Source organism: Plectropomus leopardus, chromosome 2 (assembly GCF_008729295.1).
Source record: "Plectropomus leopardus isolate mb chromosome 2, YSFRI_Pleo_2.0, whole genome shotgun sequence".
Classification (NCBI taxonomy): Eukaryota; Metazoa; Chordata; class Actinopteri; order Perciformes; family Serranidae; genus Plectropomus; species Plectropomus leopardus.
In genome coordinates this window covers 27681629-27704168 of record NC_056464.1, presented here as the reverse complement: position 1 = coordinate 27704168, position 22540 = coordinate 27681629, and the positions used below count along the sequence as shown (strand labels likewise).

Sequence of the window (22540 nt, the reverse complement as noted above, 5' to 3'; positions counted from 1 at the left end):
GTGTCATTGCTGCAAAATAATCTTCAAATTATTTTTTTTTTTTTTTTTTTTGCATTTGGTTTTGATGAAGAGTTGAGTTTGGACTTGCTGTTGGAAATGTGGATCAGTCAGGTCATAGTTTGGACTTGCTGTTGGAAATGTGGCTCATTCAGGTCATTTTTGCCAGGATGAAATTAGGTCTGCTGCAAAACTGATAGATATTGATCCAGTGCACCTGAATGGAACTAGATTAGAGGAGATGAAGAAAGATGAAAGGTTGTCAGACATTCAAAGTCCATTGCTGCTGACTGATAATGTGATTTGATGAATGTTTATTTGTAAGGCGGTAGCTGATCTGTCTGCCTGCCTGTCCGGTCTGTCTCATCTATCCTTCTCTCTGCTCTTATTAAACTTTTGTGTGACCTAACCGCTGTCGGACTTGTGACAGCCAGTCACCATCAGCATGCTCTCATTCAGATGCCCCTGAGTGTGAATCTGAGCGCAGAGGTGATAAATGTGGGATGTCAGCGGGTGACGTCTGGTGTCCCTGAAGCTCCAGTGTCGTTGGGCTGCTGGGCCTGCCAGGGCAGCTAGCTGGCTGTGGATGGTTGACAAGCAGACAAGGATGGAAAACGAGACGGGACGTTTATGGACAAAGAATGGCGATGCACTGTTTTGGGATGTTCTCTATGTGTGTTTGCACGAGCATAGATGTTTAACATTGGACATGCAGTCGGGCTGTGATTCATCATCATGTTGCTGTCACCACCAACCCGTGTCCTACTTTACTGCACTCCTGCATGTGCTCTGATCGAGGGCTGGATGATATGGTTGAAATCAATTTCAACTGAAGTTATGATCCCTAAAATGTCACTTCTATTTTACTTAGCAAGACTTTTCGGGACTGGTGGTAACAAGAAGTGTTTTCACTGTTGTGCAGCAAAAGACTTACTGAGCAGCAACTTTCAAACAGAAGAGCAACTTTTTATTAAAGAAAGACAGTCAATAATTGGCCACTTTCCATGCCACAAGCAACCAAATCAGATTTCTGCTATATCGAAAACTGATCCACTTAAAAAAAAAAAAAAAAAAAAATACAAAATATTAGGGAATTACAGAATGTAAATGAATATTGCTGAGAAAGTGCTGTACAAAAATAACACCCAGAATGTGATTTGGTTTTATAAAAAAATTTATAGAATTACAGCTTTAAATCTCAAAGAGCAGTGCATTTAAGCAGACAGGGAAAATTCACATGAAATAAACTCATTTTCTTATTAATAAATAATTTTTCACTCATCATTAAAATGTGATTCCACTAAAAGTCCACAAAACATCCAGGCCTACCATAATCCTTTGTCTAAGAGAGTGGGAATGAGTATTATAGCACATGTGTATTTCGAGGCAACTTATGAGAATTATATGGATGACAGCCATGTCTATTCCTATTTACTACCTTATCCACCCCACTGCATGCCGTGATGCTGCGGCGTGACGGCAGCATTTCACAGTTCCTGAAGGAGCTCAGAACATCAGCAGCTGAGAAGCTTTCTGGCAGCGGATTCATGTCAGTATTTTAAAATGTCCTGTACAGGTGGAAAATATCATGCTGCCTTTTATTACCAATAAAGTAACAAGACATTTTGCTTCCTCCTGGTCAAGAAAAGATGTTTGGGGAGTCTTTCTCAGCATCAGAGTGTCAGACTTGGCTGAGGAGAACAGTAGGGGCGTTTGTCTGGCCCCACTGAAGTGGAACATGAACAGGTCCTCTATCTGGTCCTCTGGTTTTCTCTGCAAATGGAAGAGCACAAGTGCAGGCTCAACTTTCTCAAGCTCCACTTTCCCAAGCATAGTTTTGAAAGAGAGAAAGAGCTCCTATCAGATTCTCTAACAGCTCGGGAGGTAATGGGAGGACCGGGAGAAAAAGCTGCTTTCCGTACACCAGATCTCCACTTATCTCCCCTCACACCCCGAGTGTAACTTAAACTCACACTCACACACCGGCGATCTGCCCCGGGCATTATATGAGCCATCTGAGAGAAGTTTTATGTCAGAATAGTTTTAACAGTGATATGGAGGAAAGGATGCAGCAATGTTATGCATGATATGATGTGAGACTAAGCCCCGGAGTGGTCGGCATCTTCACTGCTGCAGTTTATATGAAGAATTAAATGGCGAGATTATAGTGAAGGCCAGCATCTCCGCCACAGCTCGACAAAATTCAAAAAAAGATCATGGAAAGGGTCACACTCCCAGGTCCTGAGCATTTTTTGATATATTTTGCTTTTTTAATGGAAGCACTGCAGTATAGAGCAATGGTTCCCAACTGGTCCAGCCACTGGGTCCAGATTTCTCTTTCGTCATTAGTTTAAGGTCCACACATAAAAGAAATGACCACATTTTCAGTTTTATTTGACAAAATGTAAAAACACAGGGGCTTAAAACACAATGAAATTAAAGAAGAAAACAAAACATATTGCAAGAATAAGTGCAAGTTAAAAAAGAAAACATGCCTTCCCAACTCATGGGCCTGTTTTTACTTTAAATTTTTAGATTTTTTGTAAAAATTTTTGGCAATTTTATTTTTTACTGAAATATTTTTTGGTGATTTTCTTTTTCTCTAAAATCTTTATTGCATTTTTTTTTCTTTAAAAATTTATGGTGATTTTTAGAGAAAACATGCCCTCCAAACCATAGGCTGGCAAAAATAAAAGTCACCAAAAATGACACCATTCATCACAGCCAGAAATAAAAAAACCAAAAAATTTTTGGGTTTTCAAATTTCCGATGGTCAATGAACACATCATAACTGGTTAGAGCCTTGAAATACAGCGCTAAAGCTCGCTGAGTAAATAGAGCGCCGGAATAAAAGCAAAAACCTCTGGTATTTCACATCCATTTGTGTTTTTTTTTTTCTTCAAAAAATAAAGGTTCACCAGTTAATGTGTGTCAGACTATCAAAATCAACCAAAATGGCATCTCCAGTGGTGTAGAAAAAACAGCACAGGTCTAAATTAATGGTCATGTCGAGTTTTTTTGACACCTTAATGCTGCCATACATCAGTGAGTGATTTATTGCTCGTCTTTTGCCATTCAGTTATGAGTCTTGTGAGATTTACTGTATGCGTCCTTGCTTTTGTCAAACCTGCCATAACCAAATTTAGCCCGTCCATAACCCCTTAATAGCAGGATGTAATTGCAGTACTGGCGAAAAATGCAGCTTCTGTAAATTAATTTGGGAGCATCTGAGGGAAGATTTGGCGCACCATTAGCATACTGTATTTGTGCGTGTATGCGTGTGTCTGAGTGTGTGTACGGTGTGGTTTCGAAGTCCTGAGTAAACAGAGAGAAGATCACCTAAGAACTGAAAGAATTAAATAACTTTGGCAAACCGAAGAGCATCTCTGTGCCAAAAATGAGCAGCCTACGCACTTCTCTTGTAACCGCATCTGTGGTTTTTGTTTCCCAATTGCATCATAAGTTTTTCTACTACAGTACTGGAGGCACAGCTTGAAGAAAAACCATTAATTTCTCCACTTTTTCTGCCACTTCACAGAGTTGAAGTCCACCGGCACCGCTCACCACTTCTCCTTCTTACTGAACTCAACCGATTATCGAATCCTTCGCATGGACGAGGACCATGACCGCATGTATGTGGGCAGCAAAGATTACATCCTCTCTCTGGACTTACATGACATCAACAAAGAGCCGCTCATAGTAAGAAATGTCCCGTACTAACAATAATCCTGGCTGAGCTTCACACTGGTTTACATCTAACCAGCTTATTGATCTCTCCTTTAGATCCACTGGCCTGTTGCCCCCCAGAGGAAGACTGAATGTGTCCTGTCAGGGAAAGACACCAATGTAAGTATTCAGATAGCAGGATATGACTTTGAAAGGAGTACTGAAATGATTTGTTTATTAATAAGTCGGTCAATTACCAATGATTTTGTGAATTTGTTAATTTTTCAGTCCTCATTCAGCAAAATGCCAAACATTACATGGTTCTTGCTTCTTGAATATATAGATTAACTGCTTGTGTTTGTTTAATGATATTGTAAATTATTATATTTGGGGATTTAGAATGCTGGGCAAATAAAATGTGCATTTTATGCCCACACACAGACATACACACACAAATCTGTCTGGAGTTGCCCTCATAATGAAAAATATGTACCTTACAAAGAGGGTTACAGTACATCTTAATAAGCTAATCAACATTACAACATTACAAATATATTATTGAATGCTGTTCCAGATGTATTATCTGGAACAGCATTCAATAATATATTTTAGCAAGGGCTGTCAAAGGATTCATTTTTGAAATTGTGATTATTTGTAGAATAATCACATGGGTACCCACAGAACACATTTTTATTCAGGCATCTTGAGGTCAGAGGTCAAGGGACCCCTGTGAAAGAGCCATGCTGTTTTTCCATCGCCAGAATTTAGCCCGGGAGCTTTAAAACAAGCCAAGAGGTTCAGCAAAATTTAGAGGACAAGGCACCAGGCCATATGAGGCACGTTTTTATTGACAAAATATCAAATCATTTTTTTTATTTGGTGTAGAGACTACAGATTTTTACAGCCTGAGAATGCAAGAATCACTTTAGGCCGACAACAATGACAAATAAAAATTAAAGTGACAAAAAAATAATTCAGGCGTTCAGAAGCATTCATTTCCATATAATTTTTTGTCAAAGCCACAGGAAGCCACTGGACAGGGGCCAAAGAGCCGCAGGTAGCCTACCCCCGAACTACACGATTAATCAACTAGCCAATAAAATAATGGGCAGATTAATGAATAATTAAAGCAATCATGAGTTGCAGCCCTAATTTAATGTCCCATGCTGGTCACCTCCTGAATATTTTGTTAGATTATCACAAAAGCAATTCATCAACCTTCCGGACCAAATACTGTAGGAATAAAAGACTCCCAAAGGCAGCAGCTGATGAAAGCACAGCTGCTAACCATCGTCCCTTTTGACCTGCTGCACATTTAAACATCATTTTATCTAGTAATACACTAAAAATCACAAGCGCATTTTCAGCATGTCTTTTTGGCAACACTTAGGATTTGAATATGGCACTGAGGTCAGTGGAGGACATTTTTACACTTCTCCGAATGTGCGACTCCGAATGAAGCTCTTATTTACTGTCTCTGCAGCCCTGATTGCTGATTGCATACAGCTGCCACCAATTAAGCTCTCGCAGGAACTAGGAACGTGTGACATTGAGTCGTCTCCATTGAGAGCTGAAAACATATTCCATGCACCACCCTACATTTCAATCATTTTATAGATGCTTCTATTTTTTTAACATCTAATTTTGCACAATAATTATTTCACCCTGTGCTGTCCAGGCAGGCAGACAAAATGTACCAGCCGCTGGAAGCTACGGGCTTGTCTGAAATGTTAATATGATTCAGACGTTCAAACGCAGCCACTGCCGGTGCAGCCCAAAGAAAACTCATCATTGAAATTCATATAAAAACCTTCCCTTTTGATTTTGTTCACACATTTAGACCCCCCTGAAACACACACGTACACACTCACCCATGCTCGGGATGAGCGCTGGCAGGAGCGGTGAGCACCGACAGGGTGATGAGGCTCTGGCTAATAACCTTGCTCCCCCCTGCTGGTAGAGAGCGCAGGCTGCTGTTTATCCAACTGGAATGTTCATTTATGCGTGTTTGGTGACCCGCGCCTCTCAGCGCCTCTGGCTACATCGCATTGGCCTCTGTATGTTTGTGCATGCATGTTCTGTTTTTGTGTATGTGTGTGTCAGAGCAGAGGTAGGTTTAAAATTTCATCACTAAAATAAGAAATAAAATTGGCTTACCGGGAGACATCTTGGCAATCCTTGCCCACTCTTTAGGGAATGACAGATGATGACAATTCAAAAGCAATTCAGAGGGGATGTCGGTTCAGGCAGGAGGTCAAAGGCAATCATCCCACTGTGCTCTCTGTGGGGGAGCACAACTGTGCGTTGAATAATACACACAGGCCCACATGCGTAAACACACACACACACAAAACACATCCTCTCAAACCTCTGACTTGTGCATCTGTCGTGTTGCTAAGATCTGCCAAAATGGCTCATCCCCCATCCTGCATACACTCTTTTTTTTATGCTTGGTACATCCTTTCTTTTCGCCAGCTGTCACCAGCAGCCGACATGACAGACAAATCTGAACAGATATCATCAGCCGGTGCATTTCTGTAGTAGGCGAGTTTTGATTTGGGTGGATTGAGACCAGGAAGGCAGACAGCTGGTCGGACTAATAGAGATCAGAAAGCTGCAGAACTCGAAAGCAAAGAGCTGCTTTCACCAGCAGCCCCTCTTTGTCTGCACTCCTAAAAGAAGTGTTTTCCTCATTTAAATTCTTACCAATTATAAATTTAAAATAGAAAATAAACCACATCAGTGATGAGATTTTAAAACGCTCACAATAACAAGCATGTTTTATGTCTTCTACAAAAACCGTAATTGGATTTTATAATCTCTGTTTTCTAAAAAACCACAATTTTCACTCAACAGTCTCTTTTGGTCTAACCAAAATGTTTTTCCGTTGTCGAGTCTGACAGAACATCGAATTGTGTCTGCCCTAGATCCACACAGCAAACACACTTCACAGCTGAGATGCAGTGCTTTTCCTGGTTTCTGCCACACTGTTAGATGGTGTTTGGAAACATTTTTCCCTCTGACAGTGTGGTCTGATGTGAAGCCTGGGCCAGGCCGACACAGAGCCAGCGAACGGAGCTGCCAAACACAAGCCAGCCAACAGCGGAAATGATAGATGTGATGGTTTTAAGCCAGGCAGAGGGGTTATTAACCATCAGTGGGACATTATGTATTATGTAACCTTTTTTTCTCCATTGCATTTTCATCATCAGAATCTCTTTTTTTCAATCCTCAGTACAAACGATAGCCATGGTGGGAGGCATCATGTTTTCAGGTTGTCCGTCCGTCCGTCCGCACATTTGTACGTCCCATTCTAGTGAACAGGAAATCTCAAGAATGCCATGAGGGAATCTATTCAAAATTTGCACAAACATATACTTGGACTTAATAATGAAGTGATTCGATTTTGGCGGTCAAAGGTCAAAATTACTGTAACTTTGTATCCGTCTCACTTTGAGGAAATTTCTTAAAATTTAAGACTTACATTCACTTGGATTCGACAATGAGCTGATCAGACTTGACTTGTGAATGATCTTGTGAATGCAACATTTCAAGATAAGCATTAGGGAATTTCTTAAAATTTGGCACAAATACTCCCTTGGAATCAAGGATGTACTGATTAGATTTTGGTGGTCAAAGGTCAATGTCACTCAGTCTTGTACTCAGTCACTCAGTCTTGAAAGCGCAATATCTCAAAAGCCCGCAGAGGGAATTACTTGAAAATTGGAACAAACATCCACTTGGACTTAAGGATGATCTCATTAGGAATTTGTAGTCAAAGGTTAAAGGTCAAGGTCACCATGACCTCACAAATAATGTTTTTGGCCATAACTCCAGAATTCATATGCTATTTATGACGTTATTTCACATAAATGTGTAATTATTATGCAATGATGACATTTTATATCCAAAAGGTCAGCTTTACTGTAACATCATAATGTTAAATTAAATTACCATTAGCCAACATAATAACTCAGGGAGGACTTTGGTCAGATACTGAATTGGTGAGATTAGTCTTGGGTGCTCATCTTGAAAGTATGCTGATTTTTTTAGATTTTATGTGCCGCTGAGGGAAAATGCATGTAAAGCATCCGCATTTTTATAGACATGGATGTAAATTGTAACTGCAGCTTGGCTGGTTTGCAGAGGCATACAGCTGTGGTAATTCTAGTTATAATGTAAGTCTCTAATCCTGTTTTATTTTTGCTCTCCCTCAGGGAGAATGTGGAAACTTCATCCGTCTGATTGAGCCGTGGAACCGGACCCACCTGTATGTGTGTGGAACAGGCGCCTACAACCCCATCTGCACCTACGTGGACCGAGGACGTAGGTCACAGGTAACCAAAGACACAGCCGGGCAACCGTGAAGACATTTTGACCTTCACTCTCTGCTTCTTTTATGAATCGTATCTGTCAATCAATCTCGGGTCAGAGAATCTCCTTCTGCTCTTGCTCCTTGGTTTCATGGGCTCTGCTTCTCTTCCATCATTTTCTGCCTCTTACTTTTCATCGATTTGTGCTGTTTCACGGTCTGGAAGACTCAAAGAAAAAAGCTCATGGCCCGTTCTATATAACTCTCTATTATTGTGAGAATATTGCTGTTGGTGATGCACCTAACTGCCACCTCATAGAGATCGTTCAGTCACCAATCATCTCTTACCGCTGGGAATAGCATGTTGACAATATATCTATAGCAAATACCCTTCCTTTAGTCTCCCCCCTCACCTGTTTATACACAGCAGAGCCTGCGCCCTGTCTTTCTATCTGGATGAGAGCTTCTGAAAAGCCATCATTACTGATGGAGCCTCTCATCCATCATCAGCCTTGTAGCTTAGCCCTTCCTCCATCCCTCCCTCACTCCTGCACGCCGGCCACGCAGAGCTGCAGCAGCTGCCGGCCTCGGCTTCAGTCCGCACACTTACATTCACCACTCGGCCTGTTTAGCCTCACTGTTCAAATGGAGGGTTCAGATTTCAATGCAAAGGTCAGACCAGCGTCTTGTTATTCGACTTCTCCCCCAAGGCCCAAATGCTATGCCACTTCACGCTGTAGATTTTCTCCAGCGTGAGAGTGGATGTAAACAGAAACCAATTGTTTCGAAATTCTTACAGAGGGCTTCACACATTTTCAGTCTTCAGTTAACTTTTCACTTTTCCCCTCAGCTGCAAACTTATTCCTTCAACGGCATCACTCTTCCTGCTTTTTTTTTAATGCTGTTTCAGAGCTCCTTTTGCAGAGTTTGTGTCAACCTGTTGAGCTCTAAATAAAAAAAAAACAATAAACATTTTTGGAAGAATCCAAACTAGACTTGTTATTTTAGGAGTGTGATTCAGTCATGTTTGTTAAGGACTGCTAATTTTTTTAACGACATTTCCTGTTTTAATGTGTTCTGTTTTACACCTTACTTGATTTTGCTAGTTTTAATGCATTTTTTTCATTTGTTGCTTGGCTCATCTTGTCACATTTTCTTTTTTGTTTTCTTCCTGGCGCTGCATGGTTTATGCATGGAGTTTGCAGCTGTGTTTGCTTGAGTCTAATCCAACATGGTTACTAAATGATAAATGTCACCCACCAGGCTCTCTTCACTCTTTGACCTCCACTTTGACAGTTTTCTTCCCTTTTTTGTTTTTTGTTTTTTTTTTTTTAGAAATGCTCGTCTTCATCGAGTCTACTTGTTTTTTTCCGGTTCTTAATTTTTGCACTTTTGCTTTTTTCCTCTTTATGTCATCCAGTTAAATTCACTTTGTTCTGGGCTGTCGAATGTCGTAATGAGATGGCCCACTGTGCCATGTCTCTGTTTTAGGGGTTCCACTACCTACAGGCACCCCAATCTGGAGGGAGAACAAGTCGGGCAGCAGACTACAGCACTACATCAGAGCCTATGGAGGCGAAGGTGGGCTGAAGGGAGTTTTGTAAAGGCTCTTTAATTTCGTGCCCACCTGGAGTACTTTTTCTTTTTCTTCTATCCAACAAGAAACTGGTTGTCACAGAGCTTGGAAGTACAAAACCAGCACACTGAATTGCTGAATCTACAAAAAAAATCTAAATATTAGAGAATAAATATTTTTTGAATGTAGACAACATGCTTCCCTCCGACAACACATTTTCTCCATATGATTCAATGGGCTCCAACACAAACACATAATGAGAATAATTTTGTCTTTTTTTTTTTTTTACATGGAAAATGTATGCATTTGTGTTTTTATCTCAGATTTTTACACTGGTTTGAAGTGGGCGGACCTTAGTTGCAAAAAGATGATGTCACAAACTTCTGTGCACCAATAAGAGTTTAGCCACAGAATTAAACCCTTGATAGATTATAACATAGGATATATATTAATTGTGCTTATTCAGCTCAGAGTCCTGCATTGGGTCAGGTACTTGCAGGTGTCCGGCAGGTGTTCCACAAAAAAGGTGTTTGTGGGTGGTATTAATTTATTTTACAGGTTTAGTTCTAAGTGAAATTAATAACATACAGATAACAGGTGGTGGATAATAGTATATTAAAATAAAATCATGCGGGAAAAAAAAAAAAAATTAATTGTTATTAATTTTCTATTATTTATTAATTGGATATTTTATATTTTAACCCTCTGATTTCTGACTATGTGTGTCAGCTCTTCCTTCTGCACCAACTGGAATTTTAAAGCCGCTCTAATCAGGTGTGTTACTACCAGGCACGTTAACGTTGGAGATTTGCTGCTCAGTAACATGAGAAAAAGCAAAAGCATACATACAACCTAACCCAAATAACTGAACATTACTTGGTTATTATAGGATTTAAATTGGGCTGGAGATTTTGTGTCATTGAGTCAAGTCATGTTGTGGAATTAACTGATTGTTTGTGCAGGTGGCAGGTGCGGGTCTTGAACAACAGACCTTTGCAGGACTCAGCCATAAAATGAATGTTTTAGAGGAATACTTAAGACTTGAAGCAACATTTTTGGAGCCATTATTCCTGAAGATAGTAGCTATAATAATAAAAATCCTGTGTTTTTGCCTGAAGCGGTTATTATCACCTTAGAGTTTGATTTATTGTTTTTCTTTTTTCAAATGCTGGAGCTTTTATCTACACACACATTTTTGACTCATACTGTATCTTGTTACTGAAAGAAATATCCAAGAACAGGTTAAAAAAACGCAGCTTTGGCATCACTCTGCTCTCCTTCACATATTTCCTACCTGTCAGACATCATCAGTCGGCTTTGAAGCAGCCGACAAACCTCCTTGTAGACACATACCCAGTGTTGACACAGATGTTCAAGATGTCCTCTTGCACTGTGGAATAATGAATTCTTGTTTGAGCCACTAACATCAGAAGCATGGTGGATGGGTTTTGGATTGCTCTCAGCATTTTCCTCCACCTCTCCATCTCATAGATAACTGGCTTTGTGTGCTTTCTGTTCCCCTCAGCAGATCCAATAGTGCTGTGAGAGAGTCTGTTTTGCAGCGCCTGTAGGGTCACAGCTTGTCATTGCTGCTGTGTCTCTAAACATTATTAGTTTGATGCCGTTTAAAACTGCCTTTAACATCTAAGTATACTTCAAAGTGCCTTGTACATGCAAAGAATAACCCTCCCCACACACACACACACACACACACACACACACACACACACACACACACACACACACACACAAATGATTCCATAAACACAACAAACCTGTTATCAAATGAGGATGGAAAACAAGAAAATTGTTAATGATGTTTTTCCTAATTCTTTCCTGTTATAGGAATACATTTTCCGACTTGAACCTGGTAAAGTGGATTCTGGGAAAGGAAAATGTCCTTATGACCCCAAACTCAACAGCGTCTCCTCTTTGATCAGTAAGTCTCTGCTTGTTTTGGGTTTTTTTCCCTTCATACAACGTGTACAGGCAGCTTTAAATAGCTGTCTGTGGAAAACAAAAAAGTTGTGCGACATGTCTTTGGTTTTAGTCTGTGCATGCCTCAAAAGGATCTTGTAACCACATGAATTCTGTGAAACTCTGATTTAACTATTTTCTTTCACTTTTTGATAGCATTTACTCAAAAATATCTTGGTTGTTACAGCAGCTGTCTCTATAAAATAAAAAGAAACTCTGATTCTGTGTGAAAATTTAAAATTTTTTTGTTGTGCATCAGACTGCACCACTGTGCAGATTGGAGCTGCAACTAATTTCTGTTTCCACTTTAATCTGCCCATTATTTTCCCTGTTAATCGTTTAGTCATTTTGTATTTCAAAACAAAAATGAATTGTGAAAAGATGCACAGTTACATTTTTCTGAGTGCAAATCACTTGTTTTGTTCGACCAACAATCCAAAACCCATCAATCATACGCAACAGAGTAAATCAGCAAATCCTCACATTTAGGAAGCTGCAACCAGAGAATGTCTGGCATTTTGTGCTCATCATTTGAGCTACAGTTATAGTTTTATCACTGTGCGCTCTTGTTTTGTCAGACTGATGTGTGCGTGTGTGTGCTCTCGTGTCAGTGGGTGGTCTTTTGTTGTCAGCAGCTTACAGGTGGTCAGACATAGCTGTTGATCCGTGACCTCCTATGCCCTGCATCTGTGTGTGTGTGTGTGTGTGTGTGTGCGTGTGTGTGTGCTTTGAGAAAGAGAGAGAGAAAAAGGAGACCTTCACTGTTGCTACGCTATGTCAGCTCAATTCCAGCTGATTTGAGCAAAGCTGTAGCACCAAGAAAATCAGCTATACATTGTTTTACATAGCTGGCAGCACAGAGACATACCACACTAAGGAAGCTGGAATTCCCGTGGTTTCGGTGTTCAGAGTTATTTTTTTAGGCTTACTACTTTTCTTACCACAGATGACCTTAAAATATCACTACAGTACATATCCTGTAGGCACTCTAAGTTTCACTCGACTGACTCTTTTCACTGTATTAGTTTCTTCAAGTGGATATATCTAAATGTATTGAACTTTTTGAGTTTGTCTGTAGCAAAATATGTTAGTTATTTGTAGAATAGGATTTTCGCACCTGCAATGAAGAATTTGAGAAGGTGCTGTTGTGATTGTGGGGGAAAAATATGCAAGTATACAACTCCTAAAGCATTTTTCTTCTGTCACTTCAAATTTACCTCTACACGTTCATACAAATTCTACCTTCACAGGTTCTCAGTTGTGTTGCTCCATCCATGCAGTTTCTCTATGACATGCCGTTACAGTATATGTGTGCTGTAAAGCTTGAGCTGCCCACTCTGAAAATCTTCCTTTTGATGCATTACAAGTCATCACGTTTAAGTTTGAATTATAAAGATAAAAATTCATTTTAATGCATTGGTTCATGTATTTAGGTAGGCTATGTAAACTCAATACAATGTTACAGAAATGTCACTGACTGATGAACTGTCATTCTAGTAGTAGTAGCAGACGTCCCAGTTTGCTCCATAGCCTTGTGTTGCACTCATGTGGTGTCTGAATATCCTAAATATTCTCGATTATATTTCATGGCTCACCTGATTTGTTTCCTTTGCTCTTCACTATCAGTGTATTATTGGGACACTCTGAGCAATAAAATGCAATACATCTTCTTTGCAGCGTCTGTGCTGTTTCCAAATTACAACTTAAAGCCTAAGAACAGACTAAAATAAGAAGACCAGCCATCTGAGGAGTCCATGAATTCACCATTAGCCTTTGCACGCAGAGATCTAGATTTAATCACCTCTCATTCATTTACGATAGCAGTACCCAATAACAACAGCAAGTGGGTAAACAGGAAAAGTCAGGGACTCATGAGCACTGGGACATTTGACGGCTGACCCAGTATACAGCAGACACTAAAAGGAGTCACTCAAAAAGACATGTTCATCATTTTCGCCCATCACTAAGTTTCACCTTTGTTCATGCACGGAAAATGACCTTGGTGCATCATGTCTGATGTCAGTCATAATGAAACAGTTTAAATCCATCTGTGCTTTGGAATCACACTGATTGGCCTAATGAGTGTGACATAAGTATGATTGCAATATAATTATGAGGTCAGTGTTTCGAACCCATACAGGACATTTCTGACACCACTGGACCTGCTTTGATGAGATTTTTAAAGTATGATGTATTTTGGCTCTCTGCTGTGGGTTTTACAAAATGACAAAGACATCCTTACATCATCCAGAGTAAACACTTAAATATGTGAATGGCCACAGGTGCTGTACGTGCAACCAGTCTGATTTTGATGAAACCTTGCGAGATAATGCAGCCATTTAATGAAGTTTCAATCAGACGTGGTGGTGGACATCATGTTCTTTATTTCAACCTGAAGTTTTTCATCCGTCATGACTTCACCTCTGCAACACCCCTCCTTCTCTCTCTGTGACTGGCAGATGGAGAGCTGTATGCAGGAGTCTACATCGATTTCATGGGAACAGACTCTGCTATCTTCCGTACACTGGGGAAGCAGACAGCCATGAGGACGGATCAGTACAACTCCAGATGGTTAAACGGTAATGTCTCAACTCACGCCTTGTTCTGCAGCCAGCATTATTTCCTTCACTCATCTCTTTTCAGACTGTTTTTAATTTATTCTTCTGCTTCTGAAGAACACTGCTGTAAATGTTTCATGCAACTTCCCATGTGAAGCTTCAGCGCTGCCCTGCATATCGTCTGTTCTTGGAGCTGTGTCATCTAAGAATGATCTTTCCAGCCACACACATCATTTGACTCGAAGCATAAAATGCACTACGCTAATTGTTGACTGCATGCCTGCGGAGCCTGACCACAAGGTCAGTAGTGTAGTAGCAGGGAAAATCACTGAATGTCAATAATGAGTCAGAGTAGTAGCCTCCGCTCTCTAATGAACCGTGATTGTCACAGCGATATAAATGCTGGTTGGGAGCTTTCGGTTGATGTTGCCAAATCAATCACGGCCTCCCCCAGTGTTGCTGGCTCCCAGATTTTCCTCTGACCCTGTTGCCCTGACAACAGTCCCCTGGCAGTGGTACACTGAATTGGGACACCTGAGTCCTGCTAATCAGCCATGTGGAATCCCTCGGATATTTCCCCTCCCCCAGTTACATGTCTCCTGGTTACCCCCCTTCCTCCTGGTTTTGGTTTGTCCTCATTTGGGACCCTGGTCAGTCACAGTGGGGAGGGGCACCCGGCGGTGACCCAGTAAGTCAGCCAGTGGGAACGCGCTGTGATGCCATACTGAGTATTGTCACTAGGAAGAAATAAAGGGGTGGGTTTAGGACAGTTAAAGTGCTATTCTGAGCTCCAGGCTGCTATTATTTAAGCTACAGCGGTAATCATTCTAGATAGACCTCTGCCTCATCCAGTTTCTCTGTGAGCCCTGGCAGTCCCACATACTCTAATATGTTCACTGTCATCAGTTTAGTGATGGTGTTTGGCCCTGAAAGGCTACAATGTGCTATGAAACAGGATTTACAACCTCACTTGTTTTCATGCGTATGACTTAAAGTTTCCGACTAAGTAACCTGTCTTAAAATATTTTTCTTCAGGATCTGCTGCTTTCATGGAAAATTAAAGGTACACTGTGTAGGATTTTCCTTTACAATAATGTATAGACTTATACAAAAAGTAATCCCTCTCAACCATTACTTATGACCCAGAGACTCTGCCCTCTGCCTGTGTTTTGTTACTTTTTTCGTATTTTGCTGTGGTCGGGACGCTCCTGGGCACAGCAGCAGGTGAGGTCATGACTTTATTAAAAGGCGGCCAGACTGCAAGCAGCACATACCCAAGAAGAACCTAACAAAATCCAGGGCACAGCTCCAAAAAAGGCAAATATACCAAGGCAAAGAGATATAAATAAAAAGTCTTAAAAGTCATTGAATTCATCAATCTAAAAACAAGGCCTTTGTTGGTATTTTGGTGTTAAATTGACTTGAATTAATCTTTCAAAACTCTTGAAAATGCTCAGACATGGGAAGTAGGATTTTATTAATCTTTTTTCTGACATTGGATCATGAAATCTCCAAATAATTGGTAAAATGTTAGAATTTAATAAATTCCTTGAACTCATCATGAAGGGAATCCAAGTGGTAAAACCTCACATACAGACTGAGAAACACAAAATTGTTCAGTAAACAGGCCAAAAATGCCAAATATTTCCCACGTCTGTTGGTAAACTTAATAGATACTAATATGATAATATAATATGTTCATTGTCTTCCATGTGTTCCAGTCTGAAAAAGATTGTTTTTATCAAACTTTTTCACTGAACAAAAAAAGTTATGGTTTATGTTACAATAAGCATTCAGGCAAAATAACATTGTCCTTTTGCAGTTTGAAAATTGGTCTTAAACTTATTTCATTCATTCATCATGGCATTAAAAAAGTCTTCAAAAGTTTTAATTCTACCTCTCCTTAAGCTGTAAGAACCCAGATGACATTCACACCAAAGCCTCAGCTGGGGATCATCACATCGTGGCTGGTCTGACTTTTTTCTCTCTTTCTTTTCCACAGATCCCACATTCGTCCACGCACACCTCATCCCAGACAGCGCTGAAAAGAATGATGACAAGCTCTACTTCTTCTTCCGCGAGAAAGCCTCTGAGATGGGCCAGAGTCCCATGACCCAGTCCAGGATAGGGCGGATCTGCCTGGTGAGTTATCTCACCAGTCAGCAAAACCTCATGTTGATCATCTCAACTGAAGGGTTTTTATGTCTCCGTAATGGTTAGTTATAGTCTGCAGCCTGTCTCATAGTCTCTTAGAGGCCCATAAAAACAGTTCTCCGTGATCATCAGTAATTGCTGAGCATGAAACGGTAACACACACCAATTACCAGTCAGAAAACTAAATCATTGCCGTTTGCCTCAACAGCTAAGTTTGGAAAGCGTTGTTATTTTTATTCCTTTGCACGAAATGTTTGAGCGCCAGAGTTTACTTTAGTCCACATCTGTATACATGCATATACATCCGTACAAAGCCAGAGTTGTGTTTACTCAGCTATGTATGTGTGCCTCAGCTATGCGCTGTGGCCTGGAGTGTTTTTTTTACTGACGATGGACAGATAATGACACAGCATCCAAAACCTTCCAACCATCTGGACTTTAGAAAAATGTCTCTCAAGATGCTCCTGTGTTTGTGAGATGCATCCCTAAAGATGTGAGATATATATTAACTAAGAGTCTGCAGCCATGCGGGTGGCTTATGAGTTTTTTTGGCTCTATGAGGTTGCATTTAACCCTTTGAAACCTAGACCAACAACACTTTTGTTGTGCTGCTTTGAACCCTGAGCAACTTGGTGTTATTTATTTCAAAAACATGGGAAAAAAGTCAGTGAACATTTTTGTGAGAAATGTTCCACAAACTACAAGAAATTAGTAGATACAGAAAAAATAATAAAGCCAGGGTAAAATGTCTAGTGGGAAAAAAAGAAAAAAGCTAGCTAAAAGTGTATTTATAATCATCCTAATTACATATTAGGAGTGTGTGTGTGTGTGTGTTTTGTTTAGTTGTTGTCATTGTCATTTACTTTTTTTTTTTAAACTTTTCCTAATTTCTTGCTAATTTTGAGGTCATTTCTTCTTTCCTTGCTGATTGCCATCTTCCCATGTTTTTAAAACAAACTGTGACTTTCTTGACTTGCAAAAATATCTTTTAAATTGATACTCATGTATATATTTCATTGTCACCACTGACTAGCCACTTCCAACAAACGTTTATATAAATACAATTTTTTTTAAAAAGCATCATTCATTTTTGTAATTTAGCATACTATGTTGTGAAAAAAAGGAATTACATTTAATGAGGAGGGAATTTTGACTTGTTTAGGACTCAAAGTTCAGGACTTGGAACTTGAGTAGCAAGACTTGAGACTTTGTTGAAACTTGTCCCAGATACTTTCAATAACAGAAACATGAATATCAGTACCAAATTTGGTGTCAATCCATAGCAGATGTTGTGATGTTTCACTGACAACGTTAAACGGTTTGACATGCTGTTGGCACTCGAGGATCACCAAAGTTACTCAGAATGATCCTTTCGGGAACTTTTGCTTTTTTGAACTGTGGTGATATATATGTACAGTAAAATTCTGTTTATTGTGTAGATGTATGTGTACATATATTTATACATTTTTGAAAATTTTCCAAATTTTACATTTTATAGTTTTAGAGATGCAATTGTATTTTGTATATTTACATATGTATCTACTTTTTAGAATGTTAGAGAAGCCACTTTGTGCATTACACAGTGTGATTTTTTTTATCTTTACATATTACCTATGCTCTCTGGCCATCATAAATGTCTGTAGAAAACATCTATTAGTCGTTAAGATATTTTAGTCTGAACCAAAGGGGTGGACCGACTGACCAACATTACCACCTTTGAGCTATGCCGCTAGCAGTCCTAATAACAACACTGTAAATCTTCTCTGTCTGTTTCTGGAAGATATTAACCCATGTTACCCTGTTGACAAAAACCACAGCAAATTTTAAGAACAGAATATTTCTCCATTTGATGTTACAGTAGATACAGATAGATGCCAAATGTACGCCTTCCAGCTCTGCAGATCATTTGTACTCCATAAAAATGTGTTGAGTTCCAGCCCATGAATCATGCCCCCAAGGCTTTGAGTTTGTACCTCAGCAGTAGAAGTTGGCTGACCTCCTGTGCAGATGGGCCAAACTGAGACACAGAGCTGATCTTTATTCATACAGGCCCAATAACAACAGAGACGGTGCAGTTAGTTTGGACGGCTGTTTCAAACAGCTGTTAGTCAGACTCTTTCCGTAGAGGTGTCTGGATGACTTCTGTCTTTTACCCACAGAATGACGACGGTGGACACTGCTGTCTGGTCAACAAGTGGAGCACGTTCCTGAAAGCCCGACTCATCTGTTCAGTGCCCGGAGCTGACGGCATCGAGACACACTTTGATGAACTAAGTGAGTTTGAAATATTATTTCCCTGTTTAAAATTCTCCCTCTGTCTCTTTCTTTCATCTCTGCACATTAATACACCCCACCCCCCAACCACCAGGTGTGTCCTGTGTCCAACACCTGTTCATTATTTAGTCATCTAAAACCAAACCAAATATCCAGCTGTGAAAGAAGTATTCAGATCAATTACTTCAGTAAAAGTACTCATACCACCCTGTAAAAATGCTCTATTAGAAGTACAAGTTCTGCATTGACAATATTACTCAAGTAAAAGTAAGTATAATCAGGAAAATGTACTGAAAGTATTAAAAATTGTTTTTTAAACACCTCCAAACCTTACATTTTTTTTAATAAAAAAATGTATAATAAAGAAAAAAACATTCTAAAACCTTAGAATTATTTTTAAAAATATAAAAAAACACCTCAAAACTTAAATAATTTAAAAGGAAGAAAAACATAATCCAAAGAACTTAAAATCATATAAAAATAGAAATAAAACACCACAGAACTCATGATTATAAAAAAAAACCTTAAATGTTTATAAAAGTAATTAGCAAATCATTTTCTGTGTAACGACTGATTAATCAGATAACTAATCATTGCAGCTGTACTTGTAAAAATTGTTTGGTGATTTAATTAGTAACAAAACATCATATTTTATAAGCTCTTCTAATGTTTTTATGCAAAAATCTTAATTTGAAAAGTAATGTAAGCTTTCAGATAAATGTAGTGAAGTAAAAAAGTGCAATATTTCCCTCTAAAATGTAGTGGAGTACAAATATAAAGTGGCATGAAAAGAAAATACTCAAGTAAAGTAGCCTACAAATACCTCAAATTTGTACTCAAGGCTGGTACCTGAATAAATTTGTTTTCATTTCATCACTGCAAATATTTAAAATACTCTTTACAGATCATACTTTCACTCTTAACATCACTCTTTACATCATCCACATCTCAGGGAACATATAATGCATCTGCTTAGAGTTGGTGTGAAGCACGTAATGAATACGTGGCAGATGGAAAGTGAGAATTCTTACGTGACCGTGTAACTACAACTCAAAACAACGGTCTGCAGATGGACCTCTCGCTGACAGATTCAGTGTCAACAACTTTCTCATTTGCAGAGTTCTCTTCACATTTTGCCCTCCATTTGCTTTGCATACTTTCACAATGATGTTACAGTTTTGAGGCCTTCAGCATTAGCGTCTACTCAGATTTTGCTGCAGTGTGTGCGAGCCAACAGCTCACTGTTCTGGAGAGACACACACTCTGCGCAGCAGCGTTTACAGCAGCATGTGTCTGCTTATGTGCAGCAGCGCGGGGAAGAATCCCAGAGAAGCTGCAGCTTTAGATTAAAGTATCACTGACTCATACATGTTAAGCTTGACATGTCTGTTCCTTTGAACATGGCTCCTGTATGAAACAAACTGAAAGGTAACACCCTTACTGTGCGACTGTGACATCTCCGCTTTCGAGCGCACGACATGTTTTGCAGAGAATTTAAAGAAAGAAAAAAAGAAAAAAGCACAAGAGATGGAAAAGCAAATACACACACGCATACAGAGTAATCAGAATACCTCCTGTGGATCATCCCGGCCTGTCCGTCATTCACATGACTGACAGGATTAACAAGGGATTTGTAGTATCCTTGAAATTAGAATGACTGCTAGTATGAGCAGCAAATCTTTTACTACTTTACACTGGTTTTTGCTAAATGTTGGCACAAATATGTGCTCTCACTGGAGCTAAAACCCACAAAATGAAATGATAGAAATACTTTACAACTTATTGTGATTTCAACTCCAAGCTAAAATTGTCCTTTAGCCATCTCACTTTCCGTCTGACAAGATGAACTTGATTTGAACTCAAATTAAAGGTGCTCAATCAAGTCTTCTGTGAGGCAGCTTTTTAAAGAAAAAGCACAACATAAAAATGATCTTCTGTTGACAACAATGTGTGAAACATGATGGCAACAGTCACTTTTAGTGCCACAGAATATATTTCCTGCGATGCAGAGGAAAAGTGAATTCAGAATGACTATGTTTAATGGGACAGGATTCGGTTTGCATTACATTGTAATGTAAAAAATGTGCAAAATGTGGTGGAAAGTTTGTGCATGTCATGTAATTTTATGACACATACTCAAAGTGTTAGAAATATATATATATTATTATACTGTAAGCATATAAAAAGAGATCCCAAATTTAAGGCATACTATGTAGGATATGTTGCTTACTGTTTGTAAACACAACATTTAAACTTAAGTGACGCAGAGAAAGCAGTGTTGGTAAAGCGAGCAAGAGAGTGAATGAAAAGAGGGAGCAGTGGTAATGAAAGCAAAGCAGTATATCAGAGATATGCAACTTTATTTTCTGATTTTGTGTTTGCCTCAAACAGACACACAGACCTGCAGCTTGCATCCACAGAGCAGAGGAAAGAGACAGAGACAGCGATGTAACCTGGTCACTATGTTATAGGAGAGTCCTGACCTCGCACTGGGGACTACACAAAACTACCCCAATGGTTCATAACCAGAAACCTCCCAAACAAACCAAAATAAGAAAATAAAAAAATAAAAATACAGAAAAAATGCAGGTTCTTTGCAGATGCAGACATCACCACATACTGCTAGTATATTTTTATTTTTGAAAACATCCTGCATAGTATGCCTTCAACATGCAGCATGTGACCTGCAGGGTGTTTTGTGTTAAAATTTGCACTTGAACGCACCATAGAGACTATAGCTAATTGTCAGCAACATTTATCTCTCAGTCATATTTTTTTCTTTTAGATTCTCCCCACATATTGTGACAGCGTTAAATAATTCACCCGTGCGTGAAGCGCAGCTATGAGCCAAATGCAGAGTAACATCTCTTCTTCCTGCTGTGACAAGGCTCTGCAAGTTTCAGCTGTGTGTTTTGCATTAATAGGACTCAGTGTGGGTGACAGAAAAGCGCTCTTTTGTCAGCGTTGATGCACTTTTATTGGTCTATCCGCAGCACAGCAGGTCAGTTGTAGTCTCAGTGCAGACGAGCACTCGCGGTGAGGTCATTGTGAGTCCTGAGGTGCAGCGTAACATCCCACAGCTCTGTGGTCAGTCTCCCCACAACCACAGACAGTCTGGTAGAAATGTATTCTGTCTCCAGTCCTGCTGGTCCTGATGGAGCCCAGTAGAGGCATCAGAGTGGTTGTACGAGGACTCGGGGGAGAGAGTGGAGTAGATTCAGATGGCGAGGCTAACAGAAGAGAAAGCATTCAGTGCTGTGCCGTGGGAGAGGAGGAATATAAAGAGGGGGGAGAGACAAAAAGACGCAAGAGAGATGAAAACGTCTGCCAGGCAAAAAAATAAGAGTGAATGTGTGGGCAATAAAGTTTTATTGCCTTTTCTGAGATGTAATTATGAAGGGGAAACATTGTTTTTTATTGAGTTATTTTTTTTTATGTTGCTGTAGTCCCCAAATCTCTCCTGACATAGTTCCTTTTTGCTGCTGCTTTTTGTTTGTTTTTATATTTTCTCTGTAATTATTGTCAGTGGACATTTCAATAACATATTTTAGGTGACATGCTTCAGACTGGGTATCAAAGAGCTAATGATAAACTATCTGACAGTCCCTTTTCCATCCAGTGACTGCATCACACACCGTCTCCTGTGTATACTTCTCAAAAACAGACCTTATTTATCCCGTCTTTTTGTCTTCTTTCTGTGCTTACAGCAATCAGAGATGTTTCTCTGCTAATGTGACGCTGAGAGCGCCTCAAAGACTCTGTCTGATCTGACACATCAGAAACAAAAGTTGCAGTGACGCAACTTCTTCTAGTTCTCTGCTGATTTATTTCTTCTCTCTCTCGCTGCGTTCGCTCCGAAGCCAGGAGGTCTGTCAAACTGGCGTCAGATGGGTTATGAATTTCATCTTTGTCTGCCAAAAGTTAATTTTTGCTTTAGTGTGCAGCCATCAACCTGCCATTTTCATACCTTGGCATGTAAGGAGGTCTTTTTCTGGATTGATTTCAAGCTCCTGATCAAAGGAGAGT

At 39.6% G+C, this 22540-nt stretch overlaps 1 protein-coding gene across 2 annotated transcripts in view; it reads left to right on the top strand.

Moving 5' to 3' along the window:
- sema3fa (sema domain, immunoglobulin domain (Ig), short basic domain, secreted, (semaphorin) 3Fa) overlaps window positions 1-22540 on the top strand; it is a 66745-nt gene that overhangs the window by 34736 nt on the left and 9469 nt on the right. Inside the window, exons 3-10 of one of the 2 annotated variants that reach the window (XM_042507195.1) lie at window positions 3536-3696; window positions 3781-3843; window positions 7881-8000; window positions 9467-9556; window positions 11397-11490; window positions 13988-14107; window positions 16089-16228; window positions 18400-18514. In XM_042507195.1, the coding sequence (XP_042363129.1) occupies window positions 3536-3696; window positions 3781-3843; window positions 7881-8000; window positions 9467-9556; window positions 11397-11490; window positions 13988-14107; window positions 16089-16228; window positions 18400-18514 (903 nt within the window). The remainder of the gene's footprint in view (window positions 1-3535; window positions 3697-3780; window positions 3844-7880; window positions 8001-9466; window positions 9557-11396; window positions 11491-13987; window positions 14108-16088; window positions 16229-18399; window positions 18515-22540) is intronic. The other variant, XM_042507203.1, reaches the window with a different exon arrangement.